At 35.7% G+C, this 16629-nt stretch overlaps 1 protein-coding gene across 1 annotated transcript; it reads right to left on the bottom strand.

The window, feature by feature from the left end:
* Window positions 1-309: 309 nt before the first annotated feature.
* Window positions 310-10501, bottom strand: LOC146160213 (cyclic nucleotide-gated channel rod photoreceptor subunit alpha-like). The gene is made up of 13 exons (XM_083384898.1): window positions 10359-10501; window positions 9235-9321; window positions 8643-8774; window positions 6400-6638; window positions 6015-6162; window positions 5522-5686; window positions 4902-5058; window positions 4220-4351; window positions 3403-3579; window positions 2877-2997; window positions 1969-2110; window positions 809-947; window positions 310-570 (listed from the first exon to the last, which is right to left on the bottom strand). The coding sequence occupies exons 1-13, from the start codon at window positions 10499-10501 to the stop codon at window positions 310-312; spliced, it is 2043 nt and encodes a 680-aa protein (XP_083241024.1).
* Window positions 10502-16629: the final 6128 nt, after the last annotated feature.

Here is a 16629-nt window from a genome sequence, read left to right as displayed (position 1 = left end):
TTTATTTACAGTAAAGTTATAAAAAATGTTCGCATAACGCGACAGAGCTGCCAACATTACTGCGGTGAAGAACAACAAGCATTCCCTTGTTTCTTGAAGCGATGCAACATCAACATGGAACTTCACAAGCAAATCAACAACGTTGTTCGTTATGTGAAAGTGTCGGAAAACGCAGGCAAATGTAGTTTTTTCACGTAAATGATTTTGGCCTTTCAGGAACGCAACAATAATCTCTCTATTTAATATTTTTGCCAAATGCAATTCGACGAATATCTTTTGGTAAATGCGCGAGATTACAATAACCGCTTGCTAAATGGATCCACCCCCTGAATTTGACCTTCTTTCTCGTAAATTGTCATTTTTGACAGAAAGTAGGTTTGCCGACGATGACGGCCTGTCGACATCTTGCTTGGCTTGAGTTTCTAGTTCGAAAATCCGCTCTTTGAGCTTCTGCTGCGACGAAGTAAACTCCGACATTAATTTGGCAAACTTGCTTTGAAGCTTTGCCAATCTCTTTTCCATGACGTCGATTTTGAGCGTCATTTCTAGTTCATCTAGCGCGACGTTTTCCTTTAGGCAATACAACGTTTTGTATTATTAATAAAGGTAAGTATACGCATACTGCAGAGCACTTTTAGGTATTTTTTACGTATCTGTAATGTAGCTTGATAATGAATTGCAAAGCCAAAAAGGTCGAGTAGATTGACATACTTTTAATCAGTTCATTTTTTAATTTTCTGTTATTTTTCCAGTTAAAGAAATAAATATTTTGAATTTTTTTGAAGGAACAATGCCAAAATAAACATACCTCATCATCTGGCTGTTCCACCAAGCCGTCTTTCATCAAAATTTTGCGTCCTTTTTCCTCCAAGACCTGCTTTGCGCCAGGATATTCCGACAGAGCTTCCAACAGATCGTCCTTGGATAAGCAGAATAGATCTGTGTACCTGTATTAGCAAAACTAAATTATTTATTTTACAACATGCTATCGCTTTATAGTCATAAACGTATACATTTCCATAATAAATATTTTAATGTAACCTCTATATTTTTTTAATCTTATAACTGAACCAGTGAACCACACATTACAAAGTAAAAAATAGAACCAAATGGTTTGTTGTCATAAGCGTGACAATTTTACCTCTAATTGTTATTATTTTGTCTACAAAAACACATATTAGTATTTTAATCGGTTGTATTATCATAAATAAATTGACTAAACGTTCACATCTATTAGTGGGCTGTTTCAATTTTTTTTTTTAACGATGGTATAAATTTCTATTTGCACCATTAAGACTATTTAAATTAAAAAAAAACGTGTTGAGCGCTTAGAAGTAACAATCGAAAAGTAAGTTTACGTAATTTATTTAGTTGGTTACTCCAAATAATTCTTTAAACTTCAAATTTAGATTAGGTACATATCGTGTTTTATGCCGAAAATTTTGTTTTACTGTGCTGTATGTATTTACACAATTTCGTATTTCTCCTAATTGTTAATAGAACAAAAAAGTTGTTAGGCCTACAGAGAAGTTAAATTGTGTGAAAAAGTTATTATCGATTGAGTGTCGTACAAGCCTTAATGGTATTTCAGAGATGAAAATTGGTCATCTTTTCTGTTTCTATTAGACAAAAGACACTTTGCCTGAAGCTAAGCTCCGACAATTGATTCAACATAAACCCTATTGCTCATTTGGAGCAAACGACTTGCGATTGTCATTAGTTTGTTTTACTTGTTATTTTTTCTTTCTGCAAATAATACAATAAGATCCCCAGACTCTTTGAGACCCTCCGGCTTGGAACTACTGAACTACACATTTTAGACGTCACAATACACGTGACCGGGGTCCACCAACTCTGGTGTATACAAGGGACGTGTAAAAGACTTAGCCGTCGGCCCTCGCTTTAAGGACCAGCGTCTTACGTACCCTTACCAACCCGCAACGCTAAACTGCCAATGAATCCACTTACCCAATGCTCCGTACGTTCGCCGTCCTTCTGTTTCCAGTTTTTGTCCCGGTTATGTTTAAAATGCTGATTTCACCGAAGTAAGCTCCGTTACCAAGCACAGCGTACTGAGTCACGCCGTCATCAGCAACAACTCCTAGTTTACCTTTAAACATAAAACGAATCAACGAAGAATTTGACTGACACACCTACTTTGAATTTACCCAAACGCAAATAAAATTCAATATTTTTTACAGCACTGTAGAAATAACACACATTGATTCAATGTTGTGTGCCACTTTTACAATTAGTTATCTAAACTTAGATCTTGAGAGGTTTAGCGGAAAAGACGTTCTTATTACACTTGGTAAGCTTTTTGTTTGTCAGGTATGATTCACCGTTTTATTGCCGAGATGTTACCCTGATTTACTTCACTTAGTTTAATTATGATTTTATGCTGTCTTATGATTTACCTCAAAATTACACATGTGTGTAACTGGAAAATTTGGATCATGAATTTGCGATTTGCAAGTTTTTAGGCTACTCATTTCCATTAGGTGTTAGGAGACCTAAGTTGTGTATAGGCTACGAGTGGACGCTAGCCACGATGGGACGTACTTCAAGAAGTGAGGTTATATCAATATTACACTCTTTTAAAAAATGGGTATGAATAATTAGTGATTTTATTCAAACAACTTGATTTTTACTAATTTGAAGCATGTTTATATAATATGTTAATTGCAAACCATTTTTCTGAAGAGTTTGTCCTTATTTTGTTGAGTAAATGACAGCAACTTGAACTGCTGAATTCATTGGTAAAGATCAACGTTTTTAAAGAAACGCATATTTTTTATAAATATTAGTGCCAAAAGAAAAAACTTTCCAAAACGTCTCCATTGGTTCTTTAACTGTACAATGTTAAGCATAGGTACCTTCTTTGACGATGTACATTTCCTTTCCCACATCACCCTTGCGACAAATATAGTCCCCCGGACTGAACACTTGCGGTTGAAGTTTCAGCACCAATTCAATCAACAAGCCAGGTTCACAATCCTTAAATAAAAACGAAGAATTTTCACGATGGCTCTCTTTATAGAAATGCGCGAACAGTTATAAAACAGTAAACAAGAGTTGGTCAAGGTCAACTACGTGACACAGGCCTATTAGTAACAGAACATTAAAAACAGTTGAGGCTGCTTTACTGTGTAGTAAGTGTTAAAAAATTACAGTTGTCCCAACTATAAAAAAGCACCTAAAGGTACAGTTATCTTACTGTTTTGGAGATTTATTTTCCTGAAATACTCCGTGTGTGTTATTAAGTGTGTACGTTTGTTTATTAAATTGGTAATCACTTAGAAATGAGAAAAAAATACGATAATTTTTTTGCCGTACATCACGTAGTGAACCAACTCAAGCGAGGTTAAATAGAATCATGTTTATAAATTACGGTGTGGTTACCTGGAAAATGCTGACTCTTTTTAGCGTCTCCAAGTGGACGCTTATCGCGATTTCGGCTCGTAACGTATCGGGCAGTAAACTGAGAATGGCCTTCTCGTCTGAGGACTTCTTGTTGGTCCACAAGTAATCAAACCACTTGATGACCCGCTTCTGTAGGGTTTTGCTCACGGCGCGAAACTGTGTAAAATGGCAGTGTTGTAAACGTTTTAAACTTAAGTCATTGCCATATTAAGTCAAATCATCTACTATATAAATGAGAAAGTTTTGTCGGTCGACCACACATGTTCGCCGCTCGCAAGCAATAAAAAACAAATCGTAAATTATTCAAATTTAAAATATTATTTCAATGTAAAAACACATCTCACTAAAAGCAACAAAAATAGAAACAAAATTTCTTTGCAAAAAAAAAACGAAAATAAATACGTAAAACCTATCAAATTAAACACCTATTATTGTCTTCCAAACGATTTGCTTTTTTGGCCTAAGTCTACGTGAAGTCGTTCGTATAAATAAACGAAGTCAATTCAAGTCATTTCTAAGCAATAACTTAAGTCATTGACTTAAGTCAATCCAGAGTTTAAGTCATAGCTAAAGGAAATTTATTAATTTAAATATAAGTTTAGTGTTGTTGGTAATATTTGCAGCTGTTGCACAATATATTGAACGTATTTTTATATGAAGCCACTCCTAAAATATTTTAGTTTACCCAAACCTTTAAAGAATTGCTCATGGAAGATTTTAAAACACGGGGCTATGTGCAAATCTGTTACGAATTTTTATGTAATAAAGTAGCAGTGGTGCTGACGGATCGTATTACCTGCATATATTGTTTTATTGCGTCCATTCTGCTTTGAAACTCGGACCGGGCAGCATTCATGTTACTAATCATAGAACCGACGTTTCCAACAATTGTTGCGAAAATCAGCACACCAACCAAAAAATCAACCACCTGAAACGAGAAAATGAATCTCCACTATTCAAATTATGACTTCGACATTTACCATTTTTTTTTTATAAAAAAAAAAAAAACATGAAGGTTTAATATCAATCACATGTGTTTCGTTTGTGGAATAAAAAAACATTGCCTGAAACTAAAGAACTTTTTTTTCTGTTTGCGGTTCTTTCGTAATTGTTCGCCAAAGAAGAGCAATTTAGAAAAAATAATTTTGTAAATTTGTTAAAACACATCAAATACCAAAGCCCATACAGAAGTAGGTATCATTTTGAACGTTTCGAATAACTCTTTATTCATTTTCAACATCTTGAAAATGAATAAAGAGATGTTGAAAATGAATAAAGAGTTATTCGAAACGTTCAAAATGATACCTACTTCTGTATGGGCTTTGATATTCTTATTACGTCTGACTACAACCTCCAACCATTATGCTCCAAAACATCAAATACGAGTCGTGTATTTTATAGTGCCTATTGTTAGGATTGCCATTTACTGCAAAACAAAGAAAGTTTTCTAAAAGGGAAACGTTTAAAAGGTAACCAACCTGGAACAGATATTCGATGTCTTCAACCGGCATAGGTGTTTCACCGATAGTGGTGAGAGTAAGTGTCGACCAGTAAAGGCTGTATACGTACTTTCGCGCCAGACTGTCAAACGGTGGGATGGCTGGATCAGGGTAAACCCATTCGTCAGAACCAAACCTAAAGCAGTTAACAACATCGGCCATTAGCTATATTTGCCTAACCTTGTGAAACCTTCTCCCAGCCAAAACAGACTTATACAAATAAATTAGTTCACAGAGAACCACAGGCCATACCAGTGTTGTAATGACTTAAGTCATTGACTTGCACTTAAGTCACAGTTTTCTTTTCAAATGACTTGACTGGGACAATCATTCCAAAATGACATGTTTACAACACTGGGCAATACACAATGGTGGTAATTGGACCAATATGTTGAATAAAATATTAAACATATGCACTTGTGTACATATTTAAAAAAATGTTTTAGACTAAAGAATTTACGCTTAAAACAGTTCTGACACGTGTCATTCAAAACCGCTTTATAAAGCACTGTATATAGTGACTTGTGGGAACGTAATCTTTAAAATTATGATCTTAACTAAAGGGAATAAATGTAGTTCTTTGTCAGCATATTTCTTACCCGATCGCCCTTGATAGTGCAAAGTAAATGCATGCATTCCAGTGAATGATTACAACGATGTAGAGCACCAGGTTGGAAATACGGAATAAGTTGGGATAGGGCGTTCTCGTCTCAACACGGTCAAAGCATTCAAACATACGGGATAAACGCAGCACGCGATTGAATCTGAGTAAAATAATGGCTAGTGTAAAACTAAACATACAAATATTGCATTCATAATATCAAAATATAGGCTTATGTCTAGATATGCCGCACTTGTATCTCTTCAAACGATTTAAATTTGAAACCTAGTAGTGTATACTATAGACATGTTAATATAGATTATATTGGTTCGTTTTGATTAAACGTTGGTTTAAACATATCGATACAAGTAAAAAGAATAGAGGTTTTTATAAAATACATTATTTTATTCTTAATCTTGATATAATACATTTCATTTTATTTTGAATGAAGTTTAATATATTTCGAAATAAAAACCGTTATATTCTTGTACCTCAATTCAAGTCTGTCCATGCCAAATATAATATATCCCAAATCTGTCGGAAATATGGAGAAAACATCAATATAAAACTGCCGGTTGCTTCGGTAAGCTTTCTTCAGGCGTTCAAGATCTTTGACAAGTAAACCTTGCTCTAAATAACCTAAAAACGCATCGGCGATTACGAACAATTTTTTTAGCAAGAATAAGACAATGCATGTACCGAACAAAAAAATTAAAAAAATGAATGTACAGAAATCAATACTTTAAGAAAAATCCAGTTGGTCTAAAAAATTGAGAGAAAGTTGTACGCCAAACAGCCTACGATAAATACAACTACTTTCAGCTAGTAAAATTGAAAAAAAAATTACATCTAAACCGCAATTTACTTTCGGCCTACCTGTTTTCTGTCGAACAACCATGTCCAGGATGTAAATAATGTCGCAGAGATAGTCGAAAGGTAGCCAGGTAATGGTGTTGCGCTTCTGCAGTTCAATAAAGCATGATCTTGCGATGACGAATATAAGGTTGTAGAAAACGGCGCATGTGATGATAAGCAGCCACCAGAAGTAAAAGCCCTCGGCCGGGTCGATCACCCAGCTAGATTTCGCCTTTTTGGCTTTTTGCTTTACGTCTTTACTGAAATCGTTCAAGACAGCTTTAAATATTTAAAAATGATTTCAGTTTGTACAGTCAAATATCTGCCGTTTAGCGAAGAACCACAGGCTGACTTACAAGAGCAGGTTTACTGCAACGTAGCATTTCCTGTTTTCCGACTAACCTTAAAATCATAAACAACAACAAATTTGGATTAACAGCATCTGGTGAAGCGTTAAACCAGTGTTTCCCAACCTTTTTGACACTAGTGCCCCCTTGGGCTCAATAATATTTCATATCGCCCCCCGCATCTTGCTTTACAGCAGGGGTGTCCAACAAGCGGCACGCGTGCCAAATGTGGCACGCGACCTAATAAAAAATGGCACGCAAGCCCTTCCCAAAAAATACTAAAATTGTTAATTAGCCAATTGCCAAAAAAGCTCAATTTGTTATTCAGCCAATTGTCAGAAAATACTAAGTTTGTTTGAGTTGGACACCCCTGCTTTACAGTAAAGTATTATATTAATCGTTGCCTAACACTTATTGTCTTCACTTTCGTTTCGATAAGCTGTCAGTCATATTTTAGGTTGTCTAACGTACATTCACTATAGGAATTTATGGATACATTAATTCACCAGGTTATGTCATTACCAGGAAAAATTCAACTTTCTGCACCAATACTTTAAATCAGGGGTCGGCAACCTCTTTTTGTCAGGGGCACCAATCAGACTCAGGAAGGTCTCTGTGGGCCGCTAAGAATTGTGTTATTGGAATGTTAGAACAACTGTGAATCAGGCGGACCTCGGATTTTTTTCATCCATACTACTAATTAAAAGTATAATAAAGCTAGTTTGAGGAAACGCGATAACCTTAGTGTTTATAGATAGTGTAATTCAGTGTTTGTTAAGGTCTTTAAGTCCTGGCGCACGTTGCGAGCGAAGCGAGCGCAATTTTAGGGGGGTATACCAACATTTCTTTTTCGTGCTAGTATTCATTACATTGCCGAAAAAAATCAAAAAATGTTAAATAATATATGTCTAATATTTTTGAATACGTTTTTCGTTTGTCCGCAACGGTGAAAAAGCGCTAATCTATTCCAAAAACAGCATGAAAACGTAAACAAACTGGACGTAGAAAGACCATCACGCGAAGCGCGAAAAATTTTTGCCCGTATTATGTGAAAATAGTCAAAAAGTATTTAAAATGGACTCGTGTCTATAGTTGCTTTAAATATACAAAGATTTTGCCGCGTATAAAACTGTGAAACGCAACAACAACCAACAACATTTATTACGTAACAATGGTCGGAAAACTGCTACAAGTTCGCAGTACGAAAGTTGCCATTTAAGGTTAAAATTTACATACAGTCCTGTTTGCTATTTTTATGTGAACTTTTTATAAAATTTAGCCTATAAGTGGTTTTATGTAACGCCCCCTTAAGTGCATTCAGCGCCCCCCAAATTAGAAACGGACCCAAAACGCCCCCTTGTAACTCGCCAACGCCCACAAGGGGGCGGTACCGCCCACGTTGGGAACCTCTGCGTTAAACTATGAAATGAGGTCTTTACAAAACTCGCAAGCCTGGAGCTCCAAAGTAGTTTACTTGTTTGTATAAATCGTGCAACATTACCACAAGACAATTGAGCTAACATATACTTATGGCGGTTGTATTTCACAATTGCAAAATAAATCCTTAATGAAATATTCTTTGTTGGAATTGTGACTAATGCCTACTAATACCTATGAACATGTATTTTAAAAAGATAAAAATTTGCTTGAAAAGTGCAGTATTCCGCAACCATAGAGCCACACAAAGAATATTGGCATGATTTTTGCGTCGAAACAGCACTGTTATCAAACAGGAATAGTCTCGCCCTTCTAACAAAACTGCACACAAAATTCATCTATGCTATTACGACTACACAAAATTTATTCCAACAGAAAGTATAGTCTGTTACATAATGTGTTTTTTGTGTTTTTCTGTAGTATTTCGGCTGATTTTTAGCGAGGTAAAATAAGAGACAGACTATATTATAATGTTCTTACTTTGCAGTTCCTTCAGCTGCTTCGCTTGTTGCAGCTGGAGAAGGCATCGGTGGTCCATGGATCTTATTTATTATTGGATCGACTGTGGCCGCCTTTTTCTTTTTTCGAGCAGTCATAGCCCATTTGTTTACGCTACAATGAGAAAACAGATTACAAAATAAATCGTAACCTATGTTACTGAAATGGCTTTTGAAATCAAAGTTTGTCAACTTTACATGAAAACTGAAACTTAATAATTTCGAAAATATTTCTTTAGTCATGTTTAACACATTGTTCTTAGCCAGCAATGTAGCATTGAAAACGTTTATACAAATTTTAATTTAATTGGACACACGCATATCGACAAAACTAAACACCTAACTTTCTCACCGAACAGCGAAACGAAAGCAGCTATTTTTAATTTATGCAGTTTTGTTTCTTAATTCATGCAGTTTGAATGCAGCTATTCGCAATTTATGCAGCCACTATCAATATATTTTTAAACATTTTCTGCTTTCGTGATGTCGGCCATGTTGTATTAATTTACTTCGCGACTTTTACAATAGTGACCAAAACCACGAACACTAGCCTTCAATGGTTTACGTAGAGTTACCGTAAGGCAGTAAAAATCCAAGACTTCTTTTTTGCAGCAGGATTATCCGGAGTTTCCAACTCTATGATACTGCTTCCATCAAGGTCCCTGTAAAACAAAATTGTTTCAGCAACAATCAAGGTTTGCTAATTTCTTTCATAATGTGCCACCAATTGCTTGATTTTCATCCCGGGGCAATTAATTGTGTCGTCATACCTTAAACTTTGGGCAATTTTTCATATAAATGCTGTAGCTTAATTTTAGATTTATTGGTTAAACTTACGCTGGTGTTTACAGAGTTGCAATCAAGTCAATTTTAATAAATCAAGTCCCCTGAATAATTTTGTGAAAAAACTGTCCAAGTCAAGTCATTTGTCCAAAAGACTTAAGTCAAGTCAAGTAATTTTACCAAAACAACTTAGGTATGTTGGAAACAGTGACTTGTGTGCACTTAAGTCAAGTCATTGTCTTAAGTCATTACAACACTGAGTATTTATGTCCCGCAAAAAAGGTTGAGAAGTACTGCATTCCAGCAACAAACCCTTTATAGCATTTTGTTACATCAACATAAACATATGTATTTGTGACGAACCGTTGTACGTCTTAAGTGTTAGTTTTTAAGCTGAAGCAATACGACTATGATAGGTGCTGATAGCCAACAAAAAAACATGTTTAATACAGTATGTATAGCAGGATACGATAGATACGTCATAAATGCACCTTGTTTACAAAAAGAAGTTTAATTATATACATTAATTTTGATTTTTCTGGGCTAACCACTTAAGTTGCGTTTACTGTGCCAACCGCTAAATCATTTTTTTTTGTATTGTATCTACCGTAGTCAGGTATCTGAATAACCCAAAAAGAAGGCTCAATTTGTTTTATCTTTAGAGGCCTTTATTTTATTAAATCTTTTAACGCCAGATAATTTCAACGATATTGGATCTTTTTCAGCATTTGACCACATAAAATATCGGCGTGCGGTGGATGTAAAGTCATAAAATGTACGAGAAATAAATTGCCTACAATGATCTGGTTATCGACCAACAAAACCACAAGGCAATTTAAGATAAAAAAATACGTTTTATATCAAAAAAACGGAATCACCTAAAACAAGGCGATAAAGAAGGCTACAGCAACCTTACCTTTGCTTTATGGTCGTAGATGTATCTAATATTTGAGCAGGAGGGTCACACTCTATCACCGAAACGCCGCTTGTTCCAGGCTTCGCTGATGTGCTTTGAAACCTCCTACTTGCAGCACTTTTATCTGGGTGAACTTTAGACATTTCGCTGATAGCAACTGCCCTGTTTTTTTTGTGCAAAACTTTTTTAAAGCTACACTTTTACTACCATTTCCTGAATAGTATCTCTTCACTGTAACATGTGAACTACCAACACTGCGCGACAATAGACGATAAGCGAATTCGAACGTACAGTTGGTGTTGCATTGCAAGCGATTTTCAACAAGCGGTCGATATTTTTATGTCAGCGCAAGCAAGCCAACCATTGCAAATCTGTTGCTGTCAGTATGGGAATTTAATCCCTCTTTTGTTTTCCTTGCTTTTCGCGCGACCCGTGCTTGCCGCCCCTGGTTGGCGATGAGCGATTAGATTTTGCCTCGAAATTATTCATAACATCAGCTGGTGAACCGGCAAGGACGTGTGTTAAACGGTTTGTACGGTTTCATGACAACATTGCGATTACACTAATGACCCAATCACCCGAAATTCACGTTGTTATTTTGTCTATACCCAAACCGTAAACTAAGGCGATATACGTGGACTTTACAACAAGTAATCCTTTATAACTTACAAGTAATCCTTTATAATATAAGCACAAATTGGACGTCATCAGATGTCGCAAAAGATTTCCAACTTTTATGAAACGCACAGGATTTATAATCAAATTCTGGTTGGGTTAAATATTGAAACTATTTACAACAGAATCTTTTCTCGCAATTAGGGACGACGCAATTCCTGTGAATTATTTCTCGTAAAGTACTAACTAAACTTTAGAAAACACGAAAAGTTTAAACCGTGCTCCGCTATTAGTATGCTGCAGTTTTTACAGTCCTATAGTCAGGTGATCCTTGTTAAATTGGCAAACATTTAAATAGCACTGACTATGGTAAGGGCTTGATTAAGGTTTTGGTGGTCCTGGAGCTGTATGCTATTGCTAGTGTGCTGCGGCCTATGAGTATCATATTAAACACAGGCTACGTAATAATTCAAGTAACATTAAGAGCGTTGTCGCACGAAGCGCAAACAATATCTTATGCGTTTGCGTTTTTATAATGATTCTTTTGTTCCATGTTACGTTTGATGTTTATTCCGCTATTAAGCTGTTTAATTTTTACATTAGAATTATATAAGTGTATTTGAAAAAAAAATTGTGATTTTGTGATTTTGCGAGCTATACTAATTTTAATAGTTGGTTTTCTGGACTATATTTGCTTCTTTTTATGACCGATTTGGGATATGTTTTTTATCAGAACAATATGCGATAGGAACACTAAACAATATGCGATAATTTAGGGAGATCTAAGTTGTGTTCAGGGGTTGGGCACCATGCCAACCAAATTGCGTTTTGGCTAACTTTAACAATAAATCGAAAATATTTTTCGCCCTTCACGCGAATCTTTCATTTTCTAGTTTTGCTTTATCATGTTTTTGTTAACATTTCGGCGCACAAAAAATATGGGCCTTACCGCCATTTTTAGTGGGCCGCGAGCAATTTATAATTATTATTTCAGTTATAACCGCACATTCCTTGTACTATATTTTTAAAAGTTTGGCCAAGATTGTTAATTTACCTCATTTCTACATCAGAGGGAAATCAGGCCATAACCAAACAAAATATACTTTTAGCCGATTTTTACTATATGAATACAAATATTTACAAAAATGTGATCCTTTTAAATTAATCCTATATAACCCAGAGGCGGTATGCTTGCTATATAGCAATTGTAGCCAAATGTTTAAATGTTGCGATCGACTGAAGTAGTTTCTAGATACGGTTCAGAAAAAAGTCACAAGAAAACTTATTAAACATTTTGAGCGTTAATTGCATTTCAAGCCAGCGATGGAGGTTAATTTGTTAACGTAAAAGAACGCTTTACTATACTTGCCCAGACAACAACTGCGGTCATTTTAATGTTCCGCTTGTGTGCGACGCTTCTGTAATGACGTAACACAAATTCGGCCGACCAGGTGAAATGTGGCGATCGACCCCTTGTTATATGGTGTAAGGCGCAGTGTTAGACTTTAAATGTAATGCCTTATGTCCCTTATTTGGACCTATTTTTGGAATTGTATTATGACTAATGCGCACGTATCGGTTTAATTGCAGTTTTGCTAAAATAAATGAAAGCATTTTTACGCGCTTTTAATCCAAATAAATAAAAATGCTGAATCCGCCCCTGTTAACGCAGTGCGGTTTCACATTAGCGGGCCTTCAATAAAGCTCTTGAAAGAGTATTTTTGGCAGCGACAAAAAAATTGCCGACCACCGGTGTAATGATCACCACATCTTCATTTTCGTTGGTAAGTTTTGATCTTTGCTTGTACAAGTCAAATTAATAACGAACGCTAGCAGGTGTATTGAACGATCTTACACAACCAGACATCTATAATAGCGGTGCTGTGTTTGTATGATACAGGGCCTTAAATGATTTTGGCACAAAACATGTTTTTGTTCTCGGTCGTTGTGTCAACTTTGTATTATTTCGCCATTTCTGGCTGATCATGGATCGCGGGACAGAACATCAAAGTCACACTTTTGTTGATTTTGGACCAGGTGCTGCTATTAAGATTTGTCCCGTGTTTTGTTCGGCATAAACTGACAGACCGATCCCCGAAATAACACCAAATCACGAAACTTCACCCTAGTTGGAATGCATAGCCATTATATAAAGGATGCGAGCAAATTTACCTGTCACATTAGCAGTGGACAGACAGTACATGCCAGTCATTATATTTCGGGTGCCAGTCTTTTAATAGTTCAAAGCAGAAGGTCAAATTGACGTTCCACGTCTCTGGAAAGCAAACGAAACTAAATTGAAAAAAAAGACCTACTATCTGCTTTTAGCAGGCTTTTCTCTAAGATCAAAACCAAAAAAAGATTAAGATTTAATAACTGACTTAAACTTAAAAGTACCTGCAGACTCGTTAGAAGGTTAGAGGTCGTCATAGTGATTGTTCGGCGTTTAAGGAGTATGCAAAAATAATGTAACAAAATTCGTTTAAAATTTGCTTCGTGGAGTGACGTAATGTGTGTTAAGTTAGTTTTTAAAACCAGGGCTTCATACCTATTTGTCTGCCACTTTCATTTGTTAACAGTTAACAATTTTCGCTGGTCGCGAATTCCAGTATTGGAATCTCCTTTGTTAACAACTGGCTATGACTGCGAGTTCGATAAATTATCGCTGGGTAATTTTATAATGAGACAACTAATTACATTCACGTGGTTACAGATGCCGTAAACTAGAAAATGAAATAATTTATTTGCCGTAAAAATCAAAGAAATGACGATATATATAATACATTATCTTATCAATAATCCTATTTTACCAAGTATAAAATGCTTAAACATAAAAATTATTTCATTAGCCATAATTACATAAAAATTATTTCTGGTAGCCATAATTATAGCCTAAATTATTTATACAAGGCGACGTACAAAAATCTGCTCGGTTAGTTTCTGATGTGTTACCTATAGCGCTGATTGAAAAAAAATGCTATGAAACGAGGAGCGATGATAATACTGAACACAACAGCGGTGTTAATTCCCTACCTGATTGCACTTATTCCAGCAAACAACATCAACACATTTGCAGCTGAGAACCATGGTACAACCTATGAAAGTAAGTGACATTTATCAACAGTACGTGGATTTCTAAGACAAACTGCAAAATTTACGTGGAAAAGTACACAATACATAAACTTGAAGAAAGCAAGTTTTGTTAGTGACATTTGGTGGCTTACCGAAATTCTATCCAATTATAAAATCGTCTGAAATGTGTAGCGCGTGTTTTAAGTCTACAAAATCATCAAGCTTCAAAAGTTACGAGTTCAAATGTATGTTTTTTCGACTATTCCTATCTGATAGCTTTTGATGTTATGTTACTGATCAGAACACCGATCAGTATTGTAACTGTAATGTTTTTTTGGCAAAGTTAACCAATAGTGGTTAGATGCTTGCTAAACTTGTCTAAGCTGTGTTCATACTTACATACAAGCAATATGTCACTGGCTAAGGGTTCATTATAGACATTCCAAAAGGATTTACATAATCGTACAAAAATGGTCAGTTTCGTACAAAAATAGCCAAGGACCTAATTAATTAATTAGGCCAGTGCTCCCCAACCTGGGGGTCGCAATAGGTTATCCGGAGGATCACCATGTGCTATTTGTTAAACGAAAGATTGGCAAAAAACAACAATATCAACGAAAAATTTGGCAGAAGACCCACCATTCTAACAGTAGTACTTATGACATTTGCTTCAGAAAACTGAGAAAAACGGTCGACGATCGCCGAGCGTTTATGATGCAACAAAAAACTCTATGTAACAACGTTTTCACACAATTCGACGATTAAGATAATAATAAAAAACCTAAGATATGTTACATTGCTCTAAAAAGGTGTTTACGAACGTTGACGGTAACCAGTGGCGTATAGCCAGCCCAAAAAATTTGTTTGGGGGGGCAAAAAGTTTGAACTTTTTAGCTTTTGTCATTGTATTAACCGCCGTAACGAACACAAATAACAATGCTAGCAAACCGTTACGAGCAGCAACTGACTAAGTGTTAACGCAATACTCAAAAACCATTGAAAGAGCAAAAACTGACTAAGTAGTAAAACTATACATTAATGTATAGCAAACGTAATATTAACTACATCGTTTGTGACGTCGCAATGCATGACAATTAAATATGTGGACTGCCTGTGATCGACTGTGGTACTCCTTATAAATGCTACAAAACAAATTATTAAGAGTAAAATATTCAAAAATTTTTGGGGGCATGGCTCCTAAATATCGATTCTGCTACCTGGGATCGGCTATCGGCTCAGATCCGATACAATATTAATCGAAGCAACGCATACTCTTCTATATAAATAGTCGCCAAATGCGATTACTGGACGGAGTTCTTTGACTTCGACCAACCGGGCAGGAACCAAGAGGGTGATTTCGAGGACATGGACACTATGAGGCGCTACGTTCCCCACAAGATATGCGAGCGGCCGACCGCCATTGATGTACGCGTGGAAGCAGACGGTCGCGATTACAGGTGCGGCAAATTTTGTGTGAGATCTGCAGAATTTGGTAAATGGCAAAAGTTTGCGGTGTATGAATTTGAAAGACGACCACGTTAATAAGAAAACAACAACAAGTGTTAATTTGTAGCGTTTTTAAGTTTATTTTATAGGTGTGATAGGTTATGAGTAGGGCGATTGTTTTTTGAATTGTCCAAAAAAGTCAACATTTTGTCAAAATTTTCACGTCAGGTCAAAATTTGCAAATTTTTTATAGTCAAAATCGAATAAAGATGCACATAAATCGTTAAGAAAATTAAAAAAAAAACTATAGTCAGCTTTTGAATTGGTCGTTCAGTTTTTTTTTAATTTATCGTTCCATTTTATCACAAAAATTAGTTTTAATCTATATTCAAAGTCATTTTAAACGTATTATATCTTCATTAGAGCAAAATACGGTACAAAAAACATGTGAATAACGACGCCCAGGTTATTTAAATCAATGTATTTCTAACAAGTCAAAATTTTGTCAAAATAGATTATTTTTAGGTCAAATTTGTCAAAATTTTAAATTTTCAGGTCAAAATTTCTTAATTTTTAGGTCAAAAAATAATCGCCCAAGTTATGAGCAAATTTCTTCGCGGCTACAAGCACAACATTATAGTGATTTGTTCCTATCATGTAAAGTAAAATAATTTCCTTACCGAACGCATAGAATTTTTTAGAGATGACGTCACAAAGTTACGACCCAGCGGGAGATCGAAAAACACTAACCTGAGGTTACAGTAAGAAGTAGTGAACAAATGTGTAACTGAAATCTTAGTTTAAATACATTCAAGGGTATGGTGGGATGGTCCGGTGAATAGGGTCATAACATGGTAAAAAAGAACATTTTTTTACCCGTACGGCGAACCTACAAAGTTTATTTTACCGGAACGCTGTCCGGACCGTTCATGCTCACTTTATTTACTGGTGTAATTAATTTTACGCCAATAGAACACTAGGTCTAAAAAGTCATCTCAGCAATGTCGTGGATAAAGTGTGATTTTTTTATAAGATTTTATTTTTAGGAATTCCGGCGACATCGTTGAGGAGGTAAACCCGGAAAATGGCTTTGTATGCAGGGACGGCGATCAACCGCAGAATGAAGTATGCACCAACT

Source organism: Ascidiella aspersa, chromosome 3 (genome assembly GCF_963924565.1).
Source record: "Ascidiella aspersa chromosome 3, kaAscAspe10.2, whole genome shotgun sequence".
Lineage (NCBI taxonomy): Eukaryota > Metazoa > Chordata > Ascidiacea > Phlebobranchia > Ascidiidae > Ascidiella > Ascidiella aspersa.
Note: the sequence above shows the minus strand (reverse complement) of the source record. Positions and strands in the feature narration are given on the sequence as shown.